This window comes from Myotis yumanensis, unplaced genomic scaffold, assembly GCF_028538775.1.
Source record: "Myotis yumanensis isolate MYYU_CA2020_CCGP unplaced genomic scaffold, mMyoYum1.0.hap1 SCAF_2, whole genome shotgun sequence".
Classification (NCBI taxonomy): Eukaryota; Metazoa; Chordata; class Mammalia; order Chiroptera; family Vespertilionidae; genus Myotis; species Myotis yumanensis.
This window is the reverse complement of record NW_027223753.1, coordinates 215,661,015-215,688,178: the sequence shown is the minus strand read 5'-3', so window position 1 is coordinate 215,688,178 and position 27,164 is coordinate 215,661,015. Positions and strand designations below refer to the sequence as shown.

Genomic DNA, 27,164 nt, shown 5'->3' with positions numbered 1-27,164 from the left:
GCGCGGGGTCCGGGGAAGACGCTGTGGGTCTCGCCGGGCGCGTCGGGAGCAGAGTCTCCAGGCTCCACGGGCCACTCCACCCGCCCTGCCCGCCCTGCCCGCCCTGCCCGCCCTGCCCGCCGAGTCCGCTCTGCCCGCGCCCGCGGGAGGGATCGCCGCCGCGGAGCCGGGAGCGCGGAGCCCGGCTGTAGGGGGCCCACGGCCCGCGTCCCGACCGGAGAGGCGACCCCAAGCTGCCAAGGTACTGCGGGGACCGCGGGGTGGCGGGGGCGGGAGAAGGGAGCGCCGGCGCGGCGACCGCCCGGCCTGTGCGCGCCCGCAGCCGCTTCCCGGAATCCCTCCCGGGGCGCCTTCCCTCCGCCGCCCGCGCGCGTCTGTCCGTCTGTCTGTCCATCTGTCTGTCCCCGACCGCGCTGGGCCGGCCTCATCCCGGACCTGCACCCTGCCTCCCCCCGCGAGGATGTCCGCGACCCCCGGGCACTGGGCGCGCGGGTGTGCGCCGGGCGGAGGGGGGCGCAGCGGAGCGGCCCGGCCCAGGTTCCCCGGTCCTGCCGGATCCGTGGCTGGGAAGCTGGAGGGGGCGAGAGGGAGGAGGGGACCCCCTCCAGGGTCGGGAGGGGATGAGGGACTGGGTGCGAGTCGGACTGCGTTTCAGCCCGAGACAATGGACCAGTTCATCTGTCCCGAGTCTGTCCGTCCCCGCTCGTGTCCAGGGACGGCTCTATCGGAAGGTGCCAGCTGCCCGCCTCCTAAGCAGGCCACTGAGCCTCGCTTTGCTGTTTCTCTTTCCTAGAGGTCTGACCATCCCGGGGTCAGAGCTGGGGGGGGGGGGGGGCGGGACAGAGGCAGGCTGGGGGAGTCCTGGAGTCCACCCCCCACCCCCACTCGCGCTGGGGGTCACGAGCCACACCGGCCCTCACTTGGCCAGGCTTCCGAGTCCCCGCCCCAGCCCCCGCACACGTGCCCCTCAGGTTTAGGAGGAGCAGGGCCGGAGGGGGCGTTGCCAAGGCTACCGAAAACTCCCGCACACCTGCCCGCCTGCCCGGGATGAGGACCGCCTGGGAGGGCGGCCGTGTCCGGAAGGACTGGGCTTGTAAGTGCTGTCGTTTACAAGTTGCTTTTCCACTTCAGAGCCTCCAAAATCTGCGCGGCTGTCTCATTCTTATCTGTATTTCCTCTAACGTGTCTGGTGTATTTATGTGAAAGTGAAAGGAGACCTGCCTGGAATCGGGCTCCTATGACTTGACAAATGGTAATTTGTCTTAAAAAAAAAAAAAAAGAACTAGAAGAACCATCGTCCCAGAGATACTGTCTTAGAAGTGAAGCTTTCCTTAACCCCCGACCCAGCCGCCCACCTGCACACAGCCAGCTGGGCCTCATTTTCCTGCTATGGAAGGGGTCGTGGCATATGTATTCCTTGACTCTCAGTCATTATATTTCACCAAATCTAAAATGCTGTGAGCCCTGGCCAGTTTGGCTCAGTGGGTAGAGCGCCAGCCTGTGGACCAGAGGGTCCCGGGTTCGATTCCGTTCAAGGACACATACCTCTGTTGCAGGCTCCTCCCTGGCCCGGGCCCTGGTCAGGGCGCGAGCAGGAGGCAACCAATCGATGTGTCTCTCTCACATCGATGTTTCTCTCTATCTTTCCCTCTCTCTTCTACCCCCCCCCCCAAAAAAAAACCGATGGGAAAATATCCTCGGATGAGGGTGAACAAAAAAATAAAATGCGGTTGAGGGTAAGGTGCCCTTTTATTTCCTCTGACCACGTAAGAAAGGCTGTCAGCCACGCCGCCTGCACCGTGGGCGACGCAGATTGCAGGGCTGTCTGCCTGTCAGGAGGAAGTGGGCACTTCCCATCGGGAAACGCACTCAGCTGCCCTCCTGGGGACTCCCACTGCTTTAAAGAATGAACTGGCCCCAGCAGTTCCGGGAAGAGCAGGGCTCGTGGTGGGATGGGCCCGGTTGGCCAGGGTGAGGTGCTGAGAACTGGAGGAGACAGAGAAAGCGCGAGCCCCGCTGGGGCTGCAGGAGCCCCGTGTCCCACGGGCCGCTCTCCAGCTGCACGGGGGAGAGTGCTCTGAAGCACTGCCGTCGCTGTTTTAGTTCTGAGGTTTGAAAAAACATTTAAAATGTGCGTTCGCACAACCACCAGAAACTAGACGGGGAATCGATCGGCACAATTGAAAATGCCCCGGTGAGGAGGAAGGAGGGAAGGAGGGAGGGGCCTTCGCACGCTTGCTCGCTCCTTTCCTGACAGAGCAGCAGGCCCTTCCTGCTGGTCAGAGGCCAGGGTGGTGGGCAGGTCCCTGGGCGAGCAGGGAAAGCCAGCCCGGAAGCAGGAGGGCCTCCCTCGGACCAGTGGTGGACTCACTTCTGCCCTCCCAGGAGCCGGGAGCCGGGAGCCAGGAGCCAGGAGCCGGGAGCCTGCCCCCAGGACACTCCACTCCACAAGCCCTTCCCGGAGGGTCCAGGCGTCCCACAGAGGCGCACTCCCTGGTCCCCATCCCAGCACCACCCTCCGAGCCAGAGTCTTTACAGAACAGCCCAGCCGGCCGCGTGGCTCAGTGGTTGAGCATCAGCCTATGAACCAGGAGGTCGGTTCGATTCCTGTCAGGGCACAGGCCCGGGTTGCAGGCTCCATCTCCAGTGTGGAGCGTGCAGAGGCAGCCGATCCATGATTCTCTCATCATTGATGTTTCTCTCTTCCTCTCCCTTCCTCACTGGAAGCAATAAAAATACATTTTTAAAAATAAGTAAAGCCTTTACAGAACCAACTGGAATCGGGCACCGATGTAAGAAGAGTTAAGATTTCACGCGCTGCATCGCAGTAGCAGGTGGCAGCGTAGGTCCGTGAGCGAGGCGGGCAGAGACGCCGTGGGGAGGACACGGTCCAGGCCGAGCCTGCGGGGAGTCTGCCTGGAGAGGAGGTAGCGCTCTTGTTCAGAAGGAAATGTCACGGTCGCCTCCAACCCTCCACCGATCTGATGACAGTGAGAATTCAGAGAAACAGCCCAGAGGCGAGAGAATGTGAGGGCCGAGGCGGAAAGGAGGCTGCAGCCTCGAGAGTCAACTGAAGGCGCTGGAAACGTCCCAACAGCAGACACAGACGCGGCAGCCTGGGCTCTGCCGGGCAAGCACGTCTCACCGGGCGGCATCGCCCACGGGCCGCTGAGAGGCGGGGTGGAGTCCTGAGGAAGAGCCCAATGCGGAGCGCACACAGCCCCCCAGGCCTCGGGGAGCGGGTCCCCGAGGGGGAGACCCGCCAACGGGACCGCAAGTGCCAGCACAGACGGGAGGAAAGAAACGGTGTGAAATGGAGCAGAAATGGTCCTTAGGCTCCAAGAAGCGCCAGCACAGGGCTCGCCCGTCCAGTCAAGCCTCGCTCCCCTCCGTCTCTGGGCCTCAGCTGGGCATTTCCAGTTGCTGCTCAGTGCCGTTCCAAACTGAAAAGCTGAGTTCCAAGGAGTCGCCTGCTTTCCCGCCTGCTGCATGCTGTGCACCGCCACATCCAGGGCCTCGGCCTGAAGGTGCCAGCCCCACACCCAGCCGGTGGGCTCCCCAAGGACCTGCCCCAGCCTCGGCAGGCTGACATGGCCGAGGGCCTCACCCTCTGCTCCCGGCATCTGGGGGCAGGGCGGCCCTGGATGGCCACCCCCGGGGGAAGCAGGATACTGCCGGCCGGGAAAAGGCCGCTGCCACCCCCTGCACACACCCCAGGGAGGCCTCGCGGCCACAGGGCTCCCCGGCCGGGGATCCCACGCCATGGGGGGACCCTCCCCTGCAGATGACGGGGAGCCAGGCTGAGGGACCGAGCTCCAAGCCCAGGCTTGGGGTCCCGGGGGCCCATCAGACGTAACCGGCAGAGACCATCCGAAGATGAAGTCGTTCAGAACTCGCACGGCCACCGAGAGCAGCCACCAGGCCTGGGTCTTCTGCGCATGGGCCTGGGGCAGAGCCGCCGCTGCGGGGGACGGGCTGGCCTGCTGTCGTCAGGGGGAGACAAGCAGCTTCCTGAGCGATGCCAGGCAGGACGCCAGGCGAGGCCCGGAATCTTCCGAGCCAGCGAGAGCCCAGCTCCGGGCATTCTGGTGGGAAGTGGGGTGTGAGCCGCCGCTGTGGCTGAGCATTGACCCCTGAACCACGAGGTCACGGTTCTATTCCAGGTCAGGGCACAGGAGGGGTGGGGGTGGGAGGGGGGTTGTGGATTTGATCCGCAGTGTGGGGTGTGCAGGAGGCAGCTGGTCAATGATTCTCATCATTGATGTTTCTATCTCTCCCTCTGCCTTCTTCTCTCTCTAAAATCAATAAAAACATTTTTAAAAAGAAAGAGAGTGAGAGAGAGTGAGAGAGAGAGGGGAGTGTGAGTCACCAGGAGCACGAGGGGGAGCGGTATTTCCTGGGTCCCCTGGCCCAGAGTAGGAGAGCGGGACTTCTTTTTTTTTCCCTCAAAAAATTTTGAAAATCTTTATTGTTGAAAGTATTACATACGTCCCCTTTTCCCCCATCGACCCCTCCACCCCACCCCAGGCCTTCAGCACCCTGTTGTCTGTGTCCGTGGGTTATGCAGACACGCATCCAAGGTCTTTGGTAATTACCTCCCACCCACCCACCCTCCCCCGCCTTCCCTCTGAGATTTGGAGAGCGGACTTCTCGTTGTGTTGTTGTGTGTGTGTGTGTGTGTGTGTGGTTGTGTGTGTGTGTGGGTGTGTGTGTGTGTGAGGTTGTGTGTGGTTGTGTGTGTGTGTGAGGTTGTGTGTATGTGGTTGTGTGGTGTATGTGTGTGGCTGTATGTATGTGGTTGTGTGGTGTGTGTGTGTGTGAGGTTGTGTGTTTGTGGTTGTGTGTTTGTGGTTGTGTGTATGTGGTTGTGTGGTGTGTGTGTGTGGTTGTATGTATGTGGTTGTGTGTGTGGTTGTGCGTGTGGTTTGTCTGTGTGGTTGTGTGTGAGGTTTGTGTGTGTGGTTGTGTGTATGTGGTTGTGTGGTGTATGTGTGTGGCTGTATGTATGTGGTTGTGTGTGTGGTTGTGCGTGTGGTTTGTCTGTGTGGTTGTGTGTGAGGTTTGTGTGTGTGGTTGTGTGTATGTGGTTGTGTGTGTATGTGTGTGTCTGGCTGCTGAAGGCACTGAGCCTGCTCTGTAGACGGGACGCGGGGCGGGGCCGCCAGGAAGAACACGGTTACAGACGTGCACACAGGGTCTTTGGTGATTACCTCCCGCCCCCCACCAGAGGCCGCAGGGCAGGTCTCGGCGCAGGGAGCCACCCCGGGTTGGCATCTGCAGTCTGGGTGCGCCCGCGGCTAAGGAATGTCCCTGCCACGCCGGCCTCTGCGGAGGGGAGTGGGAGCGGCCACGGGTGACAGAGACATCCCTGTGGGCGTTCCGAGTGGGTGCAGGGTGAGGGGCTGCGCTGGGGCAGAGGGGCCTGGAATCTCATTAGGGGGGGGTCCTAGAGTCCCCGGTCCCTCGAGGGGAGCACCTGCTGGTACCTGCGCTGCCCCCGCAGTCAGGAGGACTCAGCGTGTGTTCGGCGTGACCTCAGCCTGCCCTTTGCGGGCACCCTTCCTGCTGAGGGGCTGGCTGCGGCCTCTGCTGGGCCAGGACTCCCGCGTTTACAGAGCCTCCGCTGGATGCGGACAGAAGCTCTGAGGGCGAGCCTTCCCTCGCCACCTCGGAGGAAGGAGGCTTTCAGAGGCGAAATGCAGACGCTAAGAAAGAACATTCCTTGAGCTATGAAAACATCAAACTCAGAAACTTCTGCGTGGCTTGAAAAACAAACACAAAAATCCAGCATAAACACATCGATGGGCAACTGATGTGAAAAGGGGGACTCACCCCGAGGCCCAGGCCTCCCCGCCCCCGGCCCCCCCCAACCTCCGTGGGCCTGCGTGTACGTTGCTGCGGCCCCCGGGTGAGAATGCGGCCTTTCCCATCGGAATCGCAGATGCGCCCTCTGCCCGGTGCCGACCGCTGCCCTTCCGGACCCACCTCCACCCCCCACCCTTTGCTTTGCCCGGGACCCTGTCTTCTGCGGGGACAGCCACCAGCGCCTGCTCGCTGACTTCCGGTTGGGTTCAAGCCCGAGCAGAGGGCGGGAGGAGCGTGGTGGGTCGTTTCTCTGTCCCTCAGCGCCCTCCCTGCACGTCCCGGGCTGGCAGAGTCCGGCTCCAGCCACAGCCGCACACCGGGCCTCTCCTCCCAGGGCCCTGATTGGCACCTGCCCTTTGCCCCTGGGACCCAGGGTGGGAGGCGGCCCCCGCTGTGGTGTCTTTAGCCGCTGCGTTCACAGTTTGCCTACATCCTGTTCACACATCTGGTGGTTAAAGACGATCTCGCCGTTTCCTGACGGACAGGTGCCGCTCGCTGAGGGGACTGACTCACAGGCCCTTTGGCCGAGGGTCCAACCTGGAAGGTTCCCCTTCACTCAGACACGCCCACGAGCAGAAGGACACGCCCAGGAGCAGGGCCAAGGTCGTTCAGCACAGAAAAGACAGAAGCAATTCCAGTCGCCATCGGAGGGCCTGGGGTTATGAATGGTGCACGTCCGCGGAAGAGGCAGAGCGACTATTTCAAAGCAACAGGAAACTCTGGTGCTAATGTAGGCAGATCCCCCCAGTACGTGTGTAAGTGGAAGAGCAGGGGCAGGACAGGGCATGGATATGCCATCTTTTATATAAAAACGTGGGAGAAAAATAGGTTTGTTTTGCTGATGCATAAAGGCATTCTGAAAGGCTCATCAAAAAAATAATAGTAGCCCAGCTGGTGTGGCTCAGTGGTTGAGTGTTGACCTATGAACCAGGAGGTCATGGTTCCATTCCCGGTCAGGGTACATGCCCAGGTTGTGGGCTCAATCCCCGGTAGGGGGCATGCAGGAGGCAGCCCATCCATGATTCTCTCTCATCATTAATGTTTCTCTCTCTCTCTCCCTCTCCCTTCCTCTGAAATCAATAAAAATATCCTATATAACCCTATATAATAAAAGGCTAATATGCAAATCAACTGAAGGGCGGAACAACCGGTTGCTATGAAGGGCGGAACAACCGGTTGTTATGACATGTACTGACCACCAGGGGGCTGATGCTCAATGCAGGAGCTGCCTCCTTGGCGGTCAGTGAGCTCCCACAGGGGGAGCTCCACTCAGCCAGAAGCCAGGCTCACGGCTGGCGAGCACAGTGGGAGTGGCAGGAGCCTCTCCTGCCTCCGCAGCAGCGCTAAGGATGTCTGACTGACAGCTTAGGCTGGGGAGCGGGCCTAAGCCGTCAGTCGGACATCCCCCGAGGGCTCCCGGACTGTGAGAGGGCTTAGGCTGGGCTGAGGGACCCCTCCCAAGTGTACAAATTTCATGCACCGGGCCCCTAGTTTTAAAATAATAACAAAAGTCGTTTTCTAAAGGAAGCAAGTCTCTTCACTGTCTACTTTGTTGTATGTTTAAAATTTTGGAACCAGATTACTGTGTTACCTGCTCAAGAGTTAAAATTTCTTCCTGCCTCGGTGGGGAACGCAGAGGCTGACTCAGGGTGCTTGTGGACGTGGGGGGAAATGGTCCTGCTCTCGTCTTGTCTCCTCCCGTTTTAATGAGACGCTTCCGAATTGTGATCGCCCGATACTGATCTCCTTTCAGATGTGACCGTGAGGAGGGACTTAGGAAGCAGCAGAGATGCTGTGGGCCCGCAGTGCCATTGCGATTAGACTGGCTAGTTTGTATCTCATGGGTAAGTGACACTTTTTATCTTCGCTCTTGTGGGAGCCAGCCTGCGAAGCCGTCGTCACTGAGCCCTTTCGGGAGGGGGGTGGCGGGGGGGCAGCACGCTGAGACCCCGTCTCGGCCTGCCCACGGGCCAGGGCCAGGGCCAGGGGGAAGGTGGACAGGAAGCCGGTGCTGAGAGGTGTCTGCCCAACGGTCACTTTTAGGAAAACAGACAAAAACAAGAGCGGCTGAAGGCTCGCTAAGGGCGGGAACTCCCGCCCGTGGGCCCGGCCGGCGTTTCTGCTAACGCCCTCCCTGTGGCCCAGGTGGAGGTAGTGCCCACTCCGATCTGGAGCGAGGCCAAGCCCTGACGCCGGCCAAGGTCACCACACTGAGCGGCGACCCTGAACTGTGGCTCCACGCTCCGTTTTTTATTGATTGCTTTCCTCCCGGCATACGTGTGCCTCCGCCTGCCTTTCCGGTGACTCTGTTTTAGCATCACTGTGTCCTCTGTCTGTCATCTGTTCCGGGCAGGACGGCCCGTCACTGCGGGGTATCTGCGGCCCCCGCGGACGGGAAATGTCCCCCACTCACCATGACACCCCGCAGGCAGAGGACAAGCGAGTCCCCAGCCCCTGCATCCTCCCTCCCCCCCCGGCCCCCCCCCTCGGTGACCATCTTCACTTCTGAGGTTTATTAATGAGCAACATGCTTCTTTATATTCGGAGGATTTTTCCGGGCGAGGACTGCTTCTCAGGGCAGTCCCTCACCCGCCACGCACCAGCCCCCACCTCTCCTGTGGGGTCCACTCCGCACAAGAGAGTCTCCGTTCCGTGCTCGCACACGTGTGTGAGAGGAGGCCCGCGCGGAGCGGCAAGTGTGAACGGAGCCCCGAGAGGGTGCTGTCTGTCTAACGCGGCTTTCTTCCTCCTAGTGCACGTCGGGCCCTCGCTGGGTGCGCCGCAGCCTTCGCTTGGTAAGAGGCCTCTCCTGATCCACTGGACGCTGGAAGGTCGGGGGCGGGGTGGCCGGTCAGATGCCTAAGATGTGGGCAAGTTTCTTTCCGATCCCAGATCTGTTGCCCATTTTGTTTGATGGTCCCCTTTGCCTCACAAAATTATTGTAAGAAATTAACGCCAGAGGCCATTTTAAAGCCCCTTGGAACAGCGGTTCTCAACCAGTGGGTCGCGACCCCTTTGGGGGTGGAACGACCCTTTCACCGGGGTCGCCTAAGACCATCAGAAAACACATACATAATTACATATTGTTTTTGTGATTCTTCACTATGCTTTAATGATGTTCAATTTGTAACAATGAAATTGGGGGTCACCACAACATGAGGAACTGTATTAAAGGGTCGCGGCATTAGGAAGGTTGAGAACCACTGCCCTAGAAGATTCTCCCATTTAAAAGCCCTGACTAGGAGAATGCGGGACCCGCAGGCTACGCCAAGCAAAAGATGGCCCTGGAATAATTCCCCTCATTTGGCGTTCTTCCACCAGTCCCTAAATTTGTAGTTGACTGTGTTGGGGTGACACTGGTTAATAAAGTCATACAGGCTTCAGGCGTACAGCCCCACAGCCCACCATCTGTGTATCGCATTGTGCATTTACCACCCCACGTCAAAAAGCATTTTTAAACTAAACTTCTTGCACACATATGCAAACCTGCCCACCAAGCTTCCCTCCGTGTTAAATGCGTGTCCAGCCGGTGCTGGGCGCTGCGGGAGGGTGGTGGGAGGCTGAGGGGGTCGGAGGCACTGTGAGCAGACCGTCCCAGCTGCCCAGCACTGGGTGCCTCGGGGCTCGGTTTCACAGTCTGCAGAATGGGTCTGCAGCGCCTAAGTCAGCATTGTCCTGGGGACTCAGTGCCTGGGGCACAGGTTCTTCTCCCGGCCCCCTGGCACGGGGAATGAGGTCAGTGGGGGATTCCCAGGAGGAAGGGCCTGCGGCTGGCCTGGCGGAGCAGCGGAGGAAGGGCAGGGAGAGGAGTTGGAGGGGAGCCGAGGGAATGGGGCCAAGATGGCATGGGCATTGTGGTCCAGTGAGCCGCTGAGCTCGGCGAGCACTGGGGGCGGCCCAGTCTGTGTACACGTTGCTGACGGCCTGCGTGTGCCCTGAACACGCCTGTGTCCTGTGCTGCTCGTTGGTTAATGGGGTCGGGAGAGCCGTTCCCTTCCAGAGGGTTCAGGGGCGCCGGGCTCCCGAGGGCTTCTTTGCCGGGAACCTGGGCTCCAGATCCCAGGGGGCGGGCTGCGCGGCCTGGACTCCCTGCTTCAGCGCTCTGTGTTTTTTCTCCTGCTTCCCTCTAGCGTCTTCAGATGAGTCTTGCATTTTCAGCCTGACCTTGAGGAATTTCCGGCCAATATTATCCTGGGAATTAAAAAACCGCTCCATTGTCCCAACTCACTACACGCTGCGGTACACGATCATGAGGTTCGTTTCGCGTCTCGTTCTTCTCTAGCTGAATGCATGACCTTCGACTTCGTGGGCGGGAGGGTCGGCTCTGAGGCAGGCTTCTCCCTCTCTCTCTCCCTCTCTCTCTCCACGCCCCACCCCCACCCTCTGGGGGGTGTGGTGTGTGTGTGTTTTCTTGGGAACTTGAAAAACCCAGAGACAAACGCTTATCTGTTTAACCCTTTGAGTGTCAACCAGTATCCTAGGAACTATGCTAAAACTGCCAAGGCATTTTTGCTGATTTTACAGCAGTTTAGGGAAAAAATTATGAATCGCAAGTAAATGAAGTCACATATTCGAAAACTTAAGGAAACCTTTACTACATTTGTTTTCATCTTTGACGTATGCTGTTTGCTGATTGTATTATAAAATGCTAGTAGAAAAAAAAAATTTGAACAGAACATATAATGTTAAAATAGAGGGACACCCTTCTCCAATATCTTCCACAAAATCGTCACCTTCACAGCAAGAATGGACATACTTAGCAATGTCATCATCACTAATAAAAGCAGACTTAGAGCTGGACGCCATTTCGAAGCTTTAGGGCTACAAAATCTGGGTAAACTTCATAAAATCTAGTACCTGTGAAAAATTAGGCAGATGAATGCCAGCGGTCAATTTCAGAACTACAAACGCTCGGCATCGTGAGTAACTGCACCTCGGTGCCGCCTGTCAGTACAGAGAGCTCCTAGCATCTAACAGTGGCCCTGCGGGAGGAGCGCCATCGCGCCCCCGGCACGCAGGGGTTAACTGAGTGGGATCCTTGGACAGTTCCCTGCTGTTTGGGACAAAGCTCACGTGGATGACCAAAGCGAGAGGCAGAAGCAGCCCCGCCCTCACCCGGGACCTGGGCTGTTGGAACGTGCCCCCTTTTCTGGGACAGGAGTCCGGGGGCCGGGACCAGCGCCGTGGCCTGGCTCACTGTGCTTTTCTCGGGGACACAGGGGACACGGGGAAAAGCTCCCGGGCCCAGAGTGCAACTTGGTCACCGCTGTCACCCTGGGGCCCGGGCCACCAGCTCCGTCTGAGTTCAGCCTCCCGCCTCGGGGCCTTGCAGGGTCAGCTATGTGATGGACAAGCCTCCTTTGCTCTCCCCTTCCCGCGTGGGACAGTCACCCTCCCAGGTCCCACGTGGGCCCAGGAGCCCCTCAGCGTGTCCTTTGGTTCATTGCTTATTTGCCATCGAGCTGTTACCACTCCTGACAGACACCGGGCACCTTTTTTTTTTCTTTTTTGTAGAATATATTTTTATTTCAGAGAGGAAGGAAGAGGGAGAGGGAGGTAGAAACATCAGTGATGAGAGAGAGTCATGGACCGGCTGCCTCCTGCACGCCCCACGCTGGGGGATCGAGCCCACAACCCGGGCCTGTGCCCTGACCGGGAATCGAACTGTGACCTCCTGGTTCCTAGGTCGACGCTCAACGACTGAGCCCCCCGCCGGGCCTGGTGGGCCTTGTGAGCCTCTGCTTTGGCCCCGGGCACAGGGCCTGCCTTTCGAAGCCGAGGAGCCCGCAGGGCCGTGCTGCCCTCCAGCGCACAGGCGGGCTGAGCACAGGGCCTTGGGGTCCTCGGCTGGGAGAGACGGGTCTCGGTGGAGCACCCGAGATTGCCCGGGAGGGGCAGGGCGCCCCAGGGCCTCCCCCATGAACGCCCCAGGCTCGCTCATCGCGGGTGTTTCCTGGGCGCCCCTACATGCCGGGGACAGCGTGACCCCGCTCCCCGGCCCTGCTGGCAGCAGGCGCAGACAGCCATGAACAGATCCCGGTACACTGAGCGGGTGGGAGATGCTCTGAACGGACATGTACAGGGAGCGGGTTGGGGGGGAGGGACTGGGACCCCCAGCTGCACCCCGGATGGAGTCTCCTCATGTAAACACCTGTTTTCCTTGTCCCGTTCTTTTCCTATCAAAGTAAACCAGAAGCCCTGCAGCTGGTCCCGGAGTGCGCCAACATCACGCGGCCCTCCTGCGACCTCACGCACCAGTGGCACAACCTGAACGAGATGTACCTGCCCTGGGTCATCGGGTCCCGGGGGAGCGCCACGCTGGTCAACTGTGCGGGCATTGTCTCCCCATTCGTGGAAAGTGAGTTCTCCCGTTTCTCAGCCTCGGTGTCCCCACGATCTCAGTGTCGTGTTCTGCCGGGAAGCAGGCAGGTCTGCAAGGTGCTGGGCCTCGGGCCGGGCTCCCTCCCGGCCGGCCGCTGCCCGGCTGTGGCCTGTGGCCTGTGGCCTGTGGCCGAGCGGTTCCTCGCTGCTCTGAGCCTCGGTTTTCCTGTCTGGTCAGTGGAGCGGCTCTCCCTGTGGGAGGCAGACACGGGCAGTAGCCATTGCTGCCTGTTGGCTCGTTTTCTTGTTTTGTTTTATATGTTTTTATTGATTTCAGAGAGAGGAAGGGAGAGGAGAGAGAGACAGACAGACAGACAGACATCAATGATGAGAATCATGGATCGGCTGCCTGCTGCACACCCCACACTGGGGATCAACCCCGCAACCCGGGCCTGTGCCCTGACCGGGAATCCAACCGTGACCTCCAGGTTCATAAGTCAACGCTCAACCACTGAGCCACGCCGGCCGAGCCGTGTGGTTTGATTCACCGCCTGACGGGAAGCGGGAGCAGGGTCCCCTGGCCCGTGACCTGAGCTGTCACCCCTCTTGGGGCCAGTGTTCTCCTTAGTCCTGCAACGCCTCCCCCAAATCACACCTTAGGAGCCTTTTGACATGTGAGTGCCGGGTGGCCCTGCCCTCCCTCCGCTCCCGATGGCGCCTGAGTTCACAGCCCCACGGCAGGTGACAGCGGCCTCGGCCAGACCCCGGCTACTTGCTTTCTCAGTGTCCTCATTTGCAACCTGCTTCCAGGAGAAAGGTTCAGTGTTCGCTCCTGTTGAAGGCGGCGAGGGCGTGTGGTGACGACAGCCGCCTGCGGGGGTGAGGGGCGTGGGGGAGGGGTCAGCGCAGGTCCCCAGGAGGCCGTTCCTGTGGGTGTGAACACAGGCACCTCTGTGTCTCCAGGCGAAGAAGAGGAGAAGCACAACTCAGGCTGTGGCCGTGAGGGCGTTAACGAAAGTATATTAAGGTCATAATAAGATGCCCGGCCGCGTGGCTCAGTGCCTGAGCGTTGACCTGTGAACCAGGAGGCCGAGGTTTGATTCCCGATCAGGGCACAGGCCCAGCTTGTGGGCTCCATCCCCAGTAGGGGGTGTGCAGGAGGCAGCCGGTCCATGGTTTTCTCCCTCTCGCTTCCTCTCTGAAGTCAATAAAAATATATTTTTTTAAAAAAGAAAGTAAAAATGAGATATCATTTTTCAAGACTCAAAACAGCAGGTATTAAAAATATGTAAATGCCCAGGTGTAAGGAAAGGTAGGGCATCTGCTTTGGCAGAGTCTTTGGGGAGGGATTGCAGTAAGGGTTGGAAGCCTTAACCCCTGCCTGCCCTGACCCACATTTCCCGTCATAATTTATCCTAAAGAGATGATGGGCCAAGGCAAAGATTTAGCTCCAAGAATACTCACAGATACACAGATTCTACTCACAAAAATTAGGGTCAGCCTAATGCTCAAAGCAGTGAGTCCGTTCAATCGCGGTGCAGCCGCTCTGCGGGAGAGAGTGAGCCGTGAGGAATTGTGATGAAGGTCAGGGGTCAGCCGACACTCTGTTTGGGCCAGAGAAAAACCCGCTAGACCAGTGGTTCTCAACCTTGGCTGCACGTTAGAATCCCCTGGGAATCTTTTTAAAATCCTGATTTCTGGGCCTCATCCTCCGGAAATTCTGTTTCTTTGTTACACTCCCAGGTGATTCTAATGTGCAGTCAAGGCTGAGAACCACCGCGTTAGACTGTGCAGGCCACCTATGGTCTCTGTGACACAGTCTTCATTTGCTTACAACCTTTTCAAAACTAAAAACCCTTCTCAGCTTGCAGGCTGTGCAGAAATTCAACCACAGGCCAGAGTCCGCCAGCCCTTCGTATCGATAAATATGCGCTGATATACGTATAAAATAAGTGAAAGCATAGGCCGTGTAAAACATTGTGGGTAAAGAATGGTTTAGTTTTCGCTGAGGAGGGTGTGTGTGTGTGTGTGTGTGTGTGCACACGAATTCCATTTACATATGTCTGTGTCTGTTCACACACATACAGTAGAGACAGAAGATGACCAACCACATTCAGAAACTGTCCATATTTTCTGATATGTCTGCAGTGGTTGTGTATTATCGTTGCCGTTAGGGTTTGGCCAGTGACTCGGGCTGTGAAAGAATTCCCAGGGAGCCCTGACCGGTGTGGCTCAGTGGATAGAGCGTCGGCCTGCGGTCTGAAAGGTCCCAGGTTCGATTCCAGTCAAGGGCATGTACCTTGGTTGCAGGCACATCCTCAGGAGGGGATGTGCAGGAGGCAGCTGATCGATGTTTCTAGCTCTCTATCACTCTCCCTTCCTCTCTGTAAAAAATCAATAAAATATATTTTTTTTTAAAAAAAAGAAAGAAAGAAAGAATTCACACCGAGAGGAGAGATGCGGAGAGGAAGTTTATATCACTTTCCGAGGGAGGAAAGGGCCAGGTATTGCTGCTGGTCGCCACAGGGCACCAGCAAAGGGTGGCCTGGTCTTTTAAGCGGTGGCTGTTGCTAAGCAACAAAGAAGGGAGGAGTTGGGGGCCGGGTGGAGCAGATACCAGGGGCCATCCTGAAAGGTTACAGTTTGTTTGTTTTCTAGGAACCAGACAGATGTCCTAGGGAAGTGTCTTATCGCTGTTTTCCCCAACCCTGTAGAACATGCCTAGAGCAAAGGTTATAGCGTTCAAAAGAGGCCTGTTCGGAGGGGAGGGGCCATGGGACTTCCCTTCTAACGAGAGCAGCGGTTCTCCACCTGTGGGTCCGACCCCTTTGGCGGTCAAACGACCCTTTCACAGGGGTCACCTAAGACCATCCTGCATATCAGATATTTACATGACGATTCATCACAGTAGCAACATGACAGTCATGAAGTAGCAACGAAAATAATGTTATGGTTGGGTCACCACATGAGGAACTGTGTTTAAAGGGCCGGAAGGTTGAGAACCACTGAACTAGAGATTCGTTGGTGTCAGTGATCCCTGAGTTGAAGCAACAGGGAGGAGGGGATGCAAGAATGTAGGCTTGAGAGTAGTCTACCTGGTCCCGTTTGAGTCAGAGGAGCCGTCGGTCACGGGTGTAGTTACCAGGTGCTTCTCATAGATTGTGGGAGGCCACAGCGAGGAAGAGAGGCCTGTGTGTCCCGTCTTTACAATGGCAATGGGGCAGGAAGTCAGTTTTACTTCTGTATTTAGAATAGAGGCTGAACATTGGGTAAGGACTGACTTCTATCCCACTTCGTGTGGTAACACTAAGCAAATCACTTTGGTTGGTCCCAGCTTCTCATCAATTAAAAAGAGAACTAAAAGAACGCTTCTGGAAAATAATTTAAAACAAGTAAAGCCCAGGCCTCCAGGAGGAGCGCAGGCAGATGGACAAGCGGACAGCCGGGCAGGAGGAAGGCCCTCCGGGCACGTGGGCGCGGTTGCTGGCTGGCACGGGGTTTGCCTCTGACTTTGTTTTCTGCGCAGTGATCCTGGAGCCCCCCGAGTTTGAGATCGTTGGCTTTGTGGACCACCTTAACGTGATACTGAAATTTCCACCCTCCTTGCCCAAGTTGCCGCCTGGGAAAGGATTATGGCTTCGCATGTCACTTTCCATAGAAGAGGAGTCAGAGGGGATTGTGAGGCAGGTAAGAGGTCAAACAGTTCTGAGTTGGTAATGACACTTTTTTACACATATACTAGAGGCCCGGTGCACGAAATTCATGCACTCAGGTGGAGGGGGGTGTCCCTCAGCCCAGCCCGTGCCCTCTGGCAGTCCGGGAGCCCTCGGGGGATGTCCAACTGCCAGCTTAGGCCCACTCCCCGCTGCACTCGCCATCCATGAGCCCGGCTTCTGGCTGAGTGGCGCTCCCCCTGTGGGAGTGCACTGACCACCAGGGGAAAGCTCCTGCGTTGAATGGGATCAGGCCCAAACCAGCTCTCCAACATCTCCCGAGGGGTCCTGGATTGCGAGAGGGTGCAGGCCAGGCCGAGGGACCCCACGGGTGCACAATAGGGGATGCGGGAGGTTGGCCAGCCGGGGAGGGACTGCGGGAGGGCTCGAGGGTGTGTCCAGCCCATCTCACTCAGTCCCAATCGGCCGGACCCCAGCAGCAAGCTAACCTACCTGCCAGAGTGCCTGCCCCCTGGTGGTCAATGCACGTCATAGAAAGCAGTTGAGCAGCCTTAGCATATCATTAGCATAGTATGCTTTGATTGGTTGAACAGCCAACCAGTTGACCAGACACTTAGCATATTAGGCTTTTATTATATAGGATATACACTTTTTTTAAAAAAATAAATAAATAAAGTTATTTTTGCCCTAGCCAGTTTGGCTCAGTGGATAGAGCATCAGCCTGCAGACCAAAGGGTCCTGGGTTCGATTCTGGTCAAGGGCACATACTTTGGTTGCAGGCTCCTCTCTGCCCCAGGCCCTGGTCAGGGTGTGTGCAGGAGGCAACCAATCGATGTGTTTCTCTCATATCAATGTTTCTGTCTTTCTCTCTCTCTCTCTAAAAATCAATGGAAAAATATCCTTGCGTGAGGATTTAAAAAAATAAATAAAATGAAAATAAAGGTATTTGTAACTAGTGGGGTCCCTTGGTCTGGCCTGCGGGATCGGGCTGAATCTGGCTCTCTGACATCCCCCAAGGGGTCCTGGGTTGCAAGAGGGTGTAGGCCAGGCCGAGGGACCCCACGGGGTGCACGATAGGGGATGGGGGAGGTTGGCCAGCCGGGGAGGGACCGTGGGAGGGCTCCAGGGTGTGTCCGGCCCATCTCACTCAGTCCTGATCGGCCGGACCCCAGCAGCAAGCTCACCTACCAGTCGGAGAGGCTGGATCTTCAGTGGTTTGTTCTCTGGATTAGTTCACTAAGAATACTGGAGTGAGTGCGGCCAGCGTGGCTCAGTGGTTAAGCGTCGACCTATGAACCAGAAGGACACGGTTCGATTCCCAGTCAGGGCACATGCCCGGGTTGCAGGCTCGATCCCCAGGGTGGAGTGTGCAGGAGGCAGCCGATCCATGAGTCTCTCTTATCATTGATGGTTCTCTCTCTCTCCCTCTCCCTCTCTGAAGTCAATAAAAATATATTTTTTTAAAAAGATGCTGGGGTGAGGGAAGATGGACAGCCGTGCTCGCTGGTGGGCCTTGCCAAGAGAACCGCTCACGTTGGCATCGCCAAAGCCCAGCCTGCCAGGCCTCGGTGGGGCATTCCAGGCAAAGGGCACAGGAGGTCAGAGGGCCTGTGGCCAGAGTGGGCCCGTGGGTTTGGAAACAGCAGGGAGCTGGAACGGAGTGACCGAGATAAGAGAAGGAGGAGAGGTCAGGGAGACATGGGGCCGGAATTGGTAGGTCTTTGTAGGTCCGAGGCTTTGGAGTAGGATGGAGCATCCTGGCTGGGGTGTTAGGAACAGACCAGAGGGCCCAGCCAGTGTGGCTCAGTGGTTGAGCATTGACCTAGGAACCAGGAGGTCAGGGTTTGTGGGCTCGATCCCCAGCAGGCCATGCAGGAGGCAGTTGATTGATGATTCTCTCATCATTGATGTTTCCATCTCTTTCTCCCTCTCTCCCATCTGAACTCAATTAAAAATACATGTTTTTTTAAAAAGGAACAAGTCAGAGAGTGATGGTGGAGGAAGAGGAAGCACCCAGACCTAAGTTCAGGGGGGCCGCCAGGTGCTCCTGGGAAGAACATGCCCACGTGGTACTCCCCGGCCCGGGGTGCTGGCCAGGCAGCCACTGCAGGGCAGGCAGCGCCTCTGACCAGAGTGTAGACCAGTGATGGCGAACCTATGACACCCGTGTCAAAGGTGACACTCGAACTCATTTTTTTGGTTGACTTTTCTTTGTTAAATGGCATTTAAATATATAAAATAAATATCAAAAATATAAGTCTTTGTTTTGCTTTGGTTGCAAATATCAAAATATTTCTATAGGTGACACGGCACCAGAGTGAAGTTAGGGTTTTTCAAAATGCTGACACGCCGAGCTCAAAAGGTTCGCCATCACTGGTGTAGACGCTTGAGAAATACAAACGAGAAGCTAAAGAAAAGACCCAGAAACGTGGTGCTGGTCTCGGACCCTGGACACAGATGAGGAAGAACGCGAGGGGATCACCCGGTGGGAGTGAGCTGTGCCTATTTTGAAACCGAAAAGATAGCCCTGGACTTTGAAAGCTATAGGTCGTTATGCAAAAGGGCCTTCCTAGCGTCTAACTCCAGAACAGCCCGGAACTGCCTGGGAAGAGGCCAGGGGTTCCGGGGGGGGGGGGGGGGGGGGGGGGGGGGGGGGGGGAAGCCAGGCATCGGCCTCAGGTCTGCCCCAGGCTGTGTGGCCTCGGGGGAGTGGCTTCACTTCTCTGCACTACAGGGGCCTCCTCTGGGCGGGAGGAATCACGCCTGCTTTGCAGACTGTTGTGATGGTCCCTGAGTGCATGTTAGTGAAAGCACTTCCTGGAATGGAGGGTGGGTAGATGCCATAATACAACAAGACCTGGGACGGCACCATAAGACTGGCTGCAAAAATGGCCTCGTGGAGACCTGTGCTCCTCAGTGGGGCGCTCTCCGCGTCGGTACGAGATTTCACAGTTTAGACGAGTGAGTGCGTGTACGCGTACATGTCGTTTTGTGATAAACGGCTCGTCCCAGGTGGCGAATGAACCCCTTTTCTTGCTGAGCGTATGAGCCTTCTGTCCCCATGTGTGACCTGAAGGTCACGCCCCAAAGACATTCTCAAGGCTTGCTTCTCAGTAAAACTCCACGCCAGCGGTTCTCAACCTGTGGGTCACGACCCCTCTGGGGGTGGAACGACCCTTTCACAGGGTTCGCCTAAGACCATCGGAAAACACATATATAATTACATCTTGTTTTTGTGATTCATCACTATGCTTTCATTATGTTCAATTTGTCACAATGAAAATACATCCTGCATATCAGATATTTACACGACGATTCATAACAGCAGCAACATGACAGTCATGAAGTAGCAACAAAAATAATGTTATGGTTGGGGGTCTCCACAACATGAGGAACTGTATGAAAGGGTCGCGGCGTCAGGAAGGTTGAGAACCGCTGCTCTACGCCAGGTCTTACTGAGCTTTTGTTTTTGCTTCATTTTACAGCATCTACTCAAAATAGATGAACGCACCACCGGAAATTTCACTTACGTCATCGACAAGCTGATCCCAAACACGAACTACTGTGTGTCTGTTTATTTGAAGTTGGAGAATCTGTCTGAACTGAGATCTCCCTGGAAGTGTGCCCGCCTCCCACCCAGGCCGGAGCCAGGTATGCCAGGCCTCCCCTTCGCGGGCAGAGCCCGTTGACAGGCAGGACCCTGGAGGCCGGGGCCCTGCGTTCTCTTCCACCAGAGACACGGGGCCACGGGGCTTTCGGTGGTCAGTCTCCACTGGGTGGCGAGTCACACTTCCGTCGCCGAGCCATGGGGACGGTCAGATAGCTACCCGCATAAGGTCCGAAACCCTCCTGCGGTGGGAACACTTTTATGTCAAGGAATCGGGATTAAATTCAGTTCTTTCTTTTTTTTTTTTTTTAAATCCTCACCCGAGGATATTTTTCCATTGATTTTGAGAGAGAGAAAGACAGAAACATTGATATGAGAGAAACGCATCGATTGGTTGCCTCCTGCATGCGCCCTGACCAGGGGGGGAGTCCGGGGAGGAGCCTGCAACCAAGGTACGTGCCGTGGACTGGAATCAAACCCAGGACCCTTTAGTCCACGGGCTGACACTCTACCCACTGAGCCACACCGGTCAGGGAGGACAAGATTCTAAGGGGGAACTCAAAATAGAACAGAGAGAGTTAAGCAGAGCCCGGACTTGGGGTCCTGGCATGACCCAAGTCCACCTTAGGGTGACCAGCTGTTGATTTCAGGCAGAAGCCCACTGTCCACTTCTTCCCGCCTGCGGCACACACTGACATGTGGCTCAGAATCTGAGGGTGTTTTCAATTTTGATCAAATAAATTTACGTAGTCACGTCACGTGTGGCTCAGGGCTGCCGTATTGGACAGAGCTGTCATAGAACGTAAGTATAAAGTGGAAGCACCCAGCCGGCGTGGCTCCGTGGTTGAGCGTCGACCTATGAACCAGGAGGTCGCAGTTCGATTCCCGGTCAGGGCACAGGCCTGGGTTGTGGCTCAATCCCCAGTTGGGGGGCGTGCAGGAGGCAGCGATCCATGATGCTCTCTCATCATTGATGTTTCTATCTCTTTCTCCCTCTCCCTTCCTCTCTGAAATCAATAAAAAAAAATACGTTTTAAAAAATAAAATGGGAGTAACTTTACTTTTAAAAATTAAATCTTTGGCGCCCACTTAGCGCAGCAGGCAGCGCGTCAGTCTCATAAAAATTAAATCTGTCATTTTTATCATTTGAAAAATGTGTATTTGGGTTGCTTTCCGTTTTCATTTTTGTATTTCACAAGAGCCTTTCCAGCTACTGCTCCTTCGACATCTCCTTCGCCACCAGGCCAAGGGGCGTTTGCCCCACCGGCACGCACCTGTTGGATTTATTTTGAAGTAAAGTCATTTAATTTTTCACCCACAGTGTCCTCAGAATCTGCCAGCATCGGAGGCCTGACGATTCTGTTTCTGATGGTCGCCGTCCTCGGGGGCGCCGTCACAGTGCTGAAGCGGATTGGTTACATTTGCTTACGAACCAAGTTCCCCAAAGTGTTGGTATGTAGTTGTTGTTTTTTAATTCCTGTCTTTTTTTATTTTCGCTTAAGAATGCTTCTTCTGTACTCGCATATTTGCCCGAAAGGAAGTCCCATTTTCTAAAGACCCCAAGGTGTTCGGGGCGCGGGGTTCTTCCCTCCTCGGAAACACACTTTTTGCGTTTTCTGTCTTCCTTTCCACTTTGCCCACGTGTTGCTTCTAGGGATCACACCGCAGTCCAGTTGGCACGAATGTATCGCCTTTCCCTCGGTCATCTCCCAGCTGGGGAGCACTGGCCTGGATCTCCTTTTCATTTCTTTTCCTTTCATTTCTTTGGCCATTAAGAATAACGTAATGGCGTCGCTCTGTGGTCGAGCATCGACCTAAGAACCAGGAGGTCACCATTCGATTCCCAGGCAGGGCACAGGCCCGGGTTTCGGGCTCCATCCGCAGTGTGGGGGGCGTGCAGGAGGCAGCCGATCCATGATTCTCTCTCATCACTGAGGTTTCTCTCTCTCTCCCTCTCCCTTCCTCTCTGAAATCAATAAAAATATTTTTTTAAGTAAAAAAAAAAAGAACGCAGTGAACATGTTTATACAGATGACCTTCTTATTTGTCGTTACTGCAGTGGCGCCTGCACACATAGTGGATTTATCTGGGAGGAAGGTAAGGAGGGGACGTAGGCCGCCAGTGCCGACACCGGTGTGCGCACTCCTCCAACGCTCTGCTGGCGTTCACCAGTCCCTGGGACCCTCTGTCCCTCTGTCGTGCGGGTGACACCCCCCATGTATGCCCTCCTCTGGGTTGGCTTCGTGGTTAGTGAAACCAGCCGGCTTCTTCCCTGAGCTCCCCGAGGCAGCGTCTCTGTTCTGAGCCTCTACACATCGCCCAGGCCGGGTGTGGCACATGTTTCTAAAACCGCCTCCTGTCTTCTGACTCCACTGCGGCTGCCCATCATTCATCGTCTTCCCTATCCCGTCGCTTTCTCTTTTTTTAAAATATATTTTTATTGATTTCAGAGAGGAAAGGAGAGAGAAACATCAACGATGAGAGAGAATCATTGATCGGCTGCCTCCTGATCGAGCCTGTAACCCGGGCATGTGTCCTGACCAAGGATCGAACTGTGGCCTCCTTCTTGGTTCACAGGCTGACGCTCAACCACTGAGCCACACCAGCCAGGCCCAATGCTTTCTTTATGTTAGTTTTGTGATTTTTTTTTTTCATTCAGAAATATCTCATTTTTCTACTAGAGGCCCAGTGCACGAATTCATGCACAGGTGAGGTCCAGCCAGCCTGCCCCAATGGGAGCCCATCGGGCCGGGCCAGTGGAGAGGGGGGGCGGGGAGGGGCCACAGGTGGGCAGTTGGCCAGCTGGCCCCGCCCCCAATTGGGGTGATGGGGGCTGGGCTGGCCAGGGGTGGGGTGGCGGGAACCAGTCAGAGCCCGCATCAGGGTGGTTGGCTGCCACAGTGTGTGTCATAGCAACCAGTCGTTCTGGTCTTTCCACTTTTCCCATCATTGGGCTTTTATATATATCTATATCTATAGATAGATGTAGATATAGATGGATGTTTGAACTCATTCACCTTATACTTCTAATCTTTTAACAGCCGCATATTTAAATATTCCTCCACAGTTGATAAAATTGTAGGGTTTATTTGGGCAGTAAGTGTACTCTTGGAGATTTTAATCCCCATTAGTATTTGAGCTCAGCCGGCATGGCTGTGCCTGTGAGAGGCAGCCTGTTGTGTGGGGCGTGCGGGAAGCAGCTGATCAGTGATTCTCTCATCATTGCTGTTTCTCTCTCTCCCCCTCTCTCTTCCTCTCTGAAATCTATCTATCTATCCATCTATATGTGTGTGTGTGTGTGTGTGTGTGTGTGTGTGTGTGCGCGTGCGCGTATGTGTTTTTGTTGTTTTTTTTTTATTGATTTTTTACAGAGAGGAAGGGAGAGGGATAGAGAGTTAGAAACATCGATGAGAGAGGAACATCGATCAGCTGCCTCCTGCACACCTCCCACTGGGGATGTGCCCGCAACCCAGGTACATGCCCCTGACCAGAATCGAACCTGGGACCTTTCAGTCCGAAGGCCGACGCTCTATCCACCGAGCCAAACCGGTCTTGGCATGTTGTTTTTTTTAAAAGGACAGTAAACCTACTTCCTGGAGCAGGTGTGAGGGGAGATAAATGTCAGGTGCTCGGCCGAGCCTGGAAATCAGCAAACAATCTAGAACCGGTCTCTGTGACTTTCGTTGTTGCCATCACCACCCCCATCTCTGAGCAGTTCATCTCATTAAGTTTTTTGTTTTGTTTTGTTTTGCTAATCCTCACCCGAGGATATTTTTCCATTGATTTTAGAGAGAGTGGAAGGGAGAGGGAAAGACAGAGAGAAACATCCATGTGAGAGAAACACACCGATTGGTTGCCTCCTGCACGAGCCCCGACCAGGGCCTGGGCCAGGGAGGAGCCTGCCACTGAGGTATGTGCCCTGGACCTGAATCGAACCCGGGACCCTTCAGTCTGCAGGCCAGTGCTCTATCCACTGAGCAACACCGGCTAGGCAATCATTAAAGTTTCATTACATGCAAAAATGAAAAACATATACTCAATTCTCTCTCTCCCCGCCCCCCGCCCCTCCCAGAACTTTGATGACGTGGCCATCTGGGCGTTCCCCAAGCTGCCGGCCCTGGAAGCCGTGGCCGTGGCGGAGGTCATTCACATCCACAGGAAGAGGAAGGTGTGGGATTACAACTACGACGACGAAAGCGACGGCGACGAGGAGGCCGCCTCCCGAGCCGGGGGCGGGGGCTACACCATGCACGGGCTGACAGTCAGGCCTCTGTGCCCGGGGTCACCCTCCTCGGCCACCCTGGGGGGCAGCGAGGAAGCCGAGTCCCTGATGGCACCAGGGCCCAAGCCCTGGCCCGCCGAGCGCACAAGTGGGGCCTACGAGGGGAAGGGGACCTGGGGGCCCAAGGGCACGAGTGGGGCCTACGAGAAGGAGGGGACTTGGGGGGCCGAGCGCACGAGTGAGGCCTCCAAGGAGGAGGAGGAGGAGGAGGAGGAGGAGGAGGAGGAGGGGACCTGGCCGGCGGACCCCTTTCCCAGGGAGGACAGCGGCCCCACCAAGAGCCCCGGGGACCGGATCTTCTTCAATGTGGACCTGAACTCCGTGCTTGTGAAGGTCCCCGACGGGGACGACTCTGGAGCCCCCGCCATGTTCTGTCTCCCGGAGGAGACGGTGGACGCTGACGCCCCCGAGGACAGCGCCGCGGGGCCTGAAGACGCTCCTTTCGATGGAAACGATCCCTCCAGGTCCGACGTGGGCATCGGGGACGGTTATATGATGAGATGACCCCAAAATAGGGGCTTACCTGGCAGCTACCTCTCCCGCCCCGTGCTGCTCCTGTGGCTGGCAAGTGTTGGGAGGGGGACAGAGCGCCCCCTTCCTGGGACGTTACCTATGCAAATCCCCGTGGGGAGGGGAGGGGCGACCAAGTGCCATTGTGTTGTCACCGGGGCCTCTTACATGTCCAGAGGGACAGGCCTTGGAGGGAGTGCCCTGTCCTCTGCCCATGCACTGATCCCGTTTCTGCCTCCATTTCCCGAAGGAGCAGGGTCCCCTGGGGTTTCCAGGGGTGGCCCAGGGCCCTGGGGAGTAAGCAGAGGGCCCGGGGAGGGCGTGGGGGAGAAAGCAGCCAGGCCACCACAGTGGCTGGAGCGTCCACAGTGGCTCCCACAGGCTCCAGGACAGAGCAGGGAAAGAGCCCGAGGGAGGAGCCAGGAGGCCTTCCTGGCCGCGGGAGAATGAAGGCCTGAGGTTTCTGGGCCTTTAGCCATTTAAGACGCGGCCATGTTGTTGACACCAAATGCTCTACTTGTGACGACAGTCCTGCGACTGGGGGTAGGGGCAGGCTCCAGAGCCTCAGTAGCAGACGCCCAGGACTGGGACTCCTGCTTCTGAGCCCATTGTGCTGTGTGGCCCTGAGCACTTGGCTCAGCCTCTCTGCGATGCTGGGAGAAATATTAGGAAACTAGAGGCCCAGTGCATGAAATTTGTGCGCGGGTAGGGCCCTAGCAGCTGCCAGCTGCTGGCCGGGGCCTGCCTTCATTCCGCACCGCCCCCTGGTGGTCAGCACACATAGCAAGCGATCCAATTCCCAGTTGGTCAAACTCCCAAGGGGACACTTTGCATATTAGGCTTTTCTATATATAGATACACAGGCCTGATGATGGGCGGAGGGGCCACAGTCCAGGAGGCTCTGGGGTGAAGGGAGGGTATAGAACCCCCTGACCTCGGCCCCTCCCCCAGAATCAGGGTCCTCAGACCTTCCTTCTGGATCCTTCCGAGGAGGGAACAAAGTTTACAGCAGTCCTACTAGACCGAGGACTTTGAGTAGATTATTTTCTTGTTGCTCTAAAGTAACGCGAAGGACGGGTCCGAGAGAGGGGCAGTGTCGATCTGATGGGTTCTGTAGCAAATGGACAGAGTCATAGACCAGCGGTCGCCAACCTTTCAGACCTTACGGACCACCGGTTGGCAGTCACTGTCATAGACGCTGCCCATGTCCCTGGCGGTCGGCCGCACCTGGGAGATTTCCAGAGTGACCTTTCCCGGAAACCTCTTGTTGGCAGCATGTGTACCTGTGTTTTTAAATTTTGTATAAGGGTTGGAGGTTGGGGAAGGATAATACAGAGATACTTTTTAATACAAACGTGGCGTATTTTGTTCTTTTAATCCTCGCCTGCCTGAGGACATGCTTAGAGAGAGGGAGAGAGGAACATCCGAGGAACAGCTGCCTTTCATGTGTGCCCCCACCAGAGGGAAACGAAGCCAGGCATGCGCTGCACCCTGACCAGCCGCCCATGGGTGCACAGGACGCTCAACCCACTGAGCCACCCAGGCCTGCCCAGCGTGCCAGCTTTGCGGGCTGTTTCTCAGCGAGAGTGCACATGCCGTGGACTGGGGTTCTGCGGGCATGGCCACGCTGCACCCACCGCCTCACCTCTGCGGGAGGACCTGCGGGAACCCTTGCACTGGGACCAGTGGGTGTCTCAGTGGCAGACACGGGCGGGCGGTCCCAGCACTGACCCTGCCCTGGGACTCCGTCTCTCCCGTGCGCGTTTAAAAAGAGGAAATTAACCCTCCTCCGCAGCTTGTGAGAGAGACGGGTCGTTGACAAATAACTGACTTGGGTCTGTGACGCTTGTCCCTGGAGAGGAAGGGGAAACCGGATTTGCCAATGGACTGCCATAAAGACAGCAGGTGTGCGGGGAAAGGGGCGGGGACTCGCTGGTTCATGGAGAACACGGTGCCAGGAGACACCCAGCCAGGGGATCCAGGAGACACCCAACCAGGTGATGCCAGGAGACACCCAGCCAGGGGATGCAGGGGACACCCAGCCAGGGGATGCAGGGGACAGTCAGCCCGGGATCCAGGAGACACCCAGCCAGGGATCCAGGGGACACCGAGCCAGGGATCCAGGAGACACCCAGCCAGGGATCCAGGGGACACCCAGCCAGTGATGCCAGGAGACACCCAGCCAGGGATCCAGGAGACACCCAGCCAGGGATCCAGGGGACAGTCAGCCAGGGATCCAGGGGACACCCAGCCAGGGATCCAGGGGACAGTCAGCCAGGGATCCAGGAGACACCCAGCCAGGTGATGCCAGGAGACACCCAGCCAGGGAGCCAGGAGACACCCAGCCAGGGGATCCAGGAGACACCCAGCCAGGGATCCAGGGGACAGTCAGCCCGGGATCCAGGAGACACCCAGCCAGGGATCCAGGGGACAGTCAGCCCGGGATCCAGGAGACACCCAGCCAGGGATCCAGGGGACACCGAGCCAGGGATCCAGGGGACACCCAGCCAGTGATGCCAGGAGACACCCAGCCAGGGATCCAGGGGACACCGAGCCAGGGATCCAGGAGACACCCAGCCAGGGATCCAGGAGACACCCAGCCAGGGATCCAGGGGACAGTCAGCCAGGGATCCAGGGGACACCCAGCCAGGTGGCGCCTGGATGGCCTGGCCTCTGTGAGCTTCATTCCGGGACCTTGAGCGCCAGTTTCGAAACCTGTTTCACTACATCGGTGTTTTCCACTCACCGGAAGGCGGCCCAGGGCCCCTCCTAGGTCCGCGCCCCCAGCCCGTCCCCGCGACAGCGGCCTCTGGCTCTGGGGCGCACCGGGGAAGGGGCGCGCAGGGGCGGCGGGGAGGCAGGGGAAGGGGCGGGGCGGCGGGGGAAAGGGGCGGGGCGGCGGGGA

The 27,164-nt window shown here is 56.9% G+C and overlaps 1 protein-coding gene across 2 annotated transcripts; it reads left to right on the top strand.

The window, feature by feature from the left end:
• IFNAR2 (interferon alpha and beta receptor subunit 2) lies at nt 1-25,607 on the top strand. 2 transcript variants are annotated; one of them, XM_070407278.1, is made up of 10 exons: nt 1-241; nt 2,386-4,163; nt 7,619-7,709; nt 8,619-8,660; nt 9,996-10,119; nt 12,051-12,223; nt 15,713-15,873; nt 19,346-19,511; nt 20,789-20,919; nt 23,540-25,607. In XM_070407278.1, exons 3-10 carry the CDS (start codon nt 7,655-7,657, stop codon nt 24,251-24,253), a joined length of 1,566 nt encoding a protein of 521 aa, XP_070263379.1. In that variant the 5' UTR covers nt 1-241; nt 2,386-4,163; nt 7,619-7,654; the 3' UTR covers nt 24,254-25,607. The 2 variants fall into 2 exon arrangements, with proteins under 2 accessions (XP_070263379.1, XP_070263378.1); XM_070407277.1 differs by lacking the exon at nt 2,386-4,163.
• Nucleotides 25,608-27,164: the final 1,557 nt, after the last annotated feature.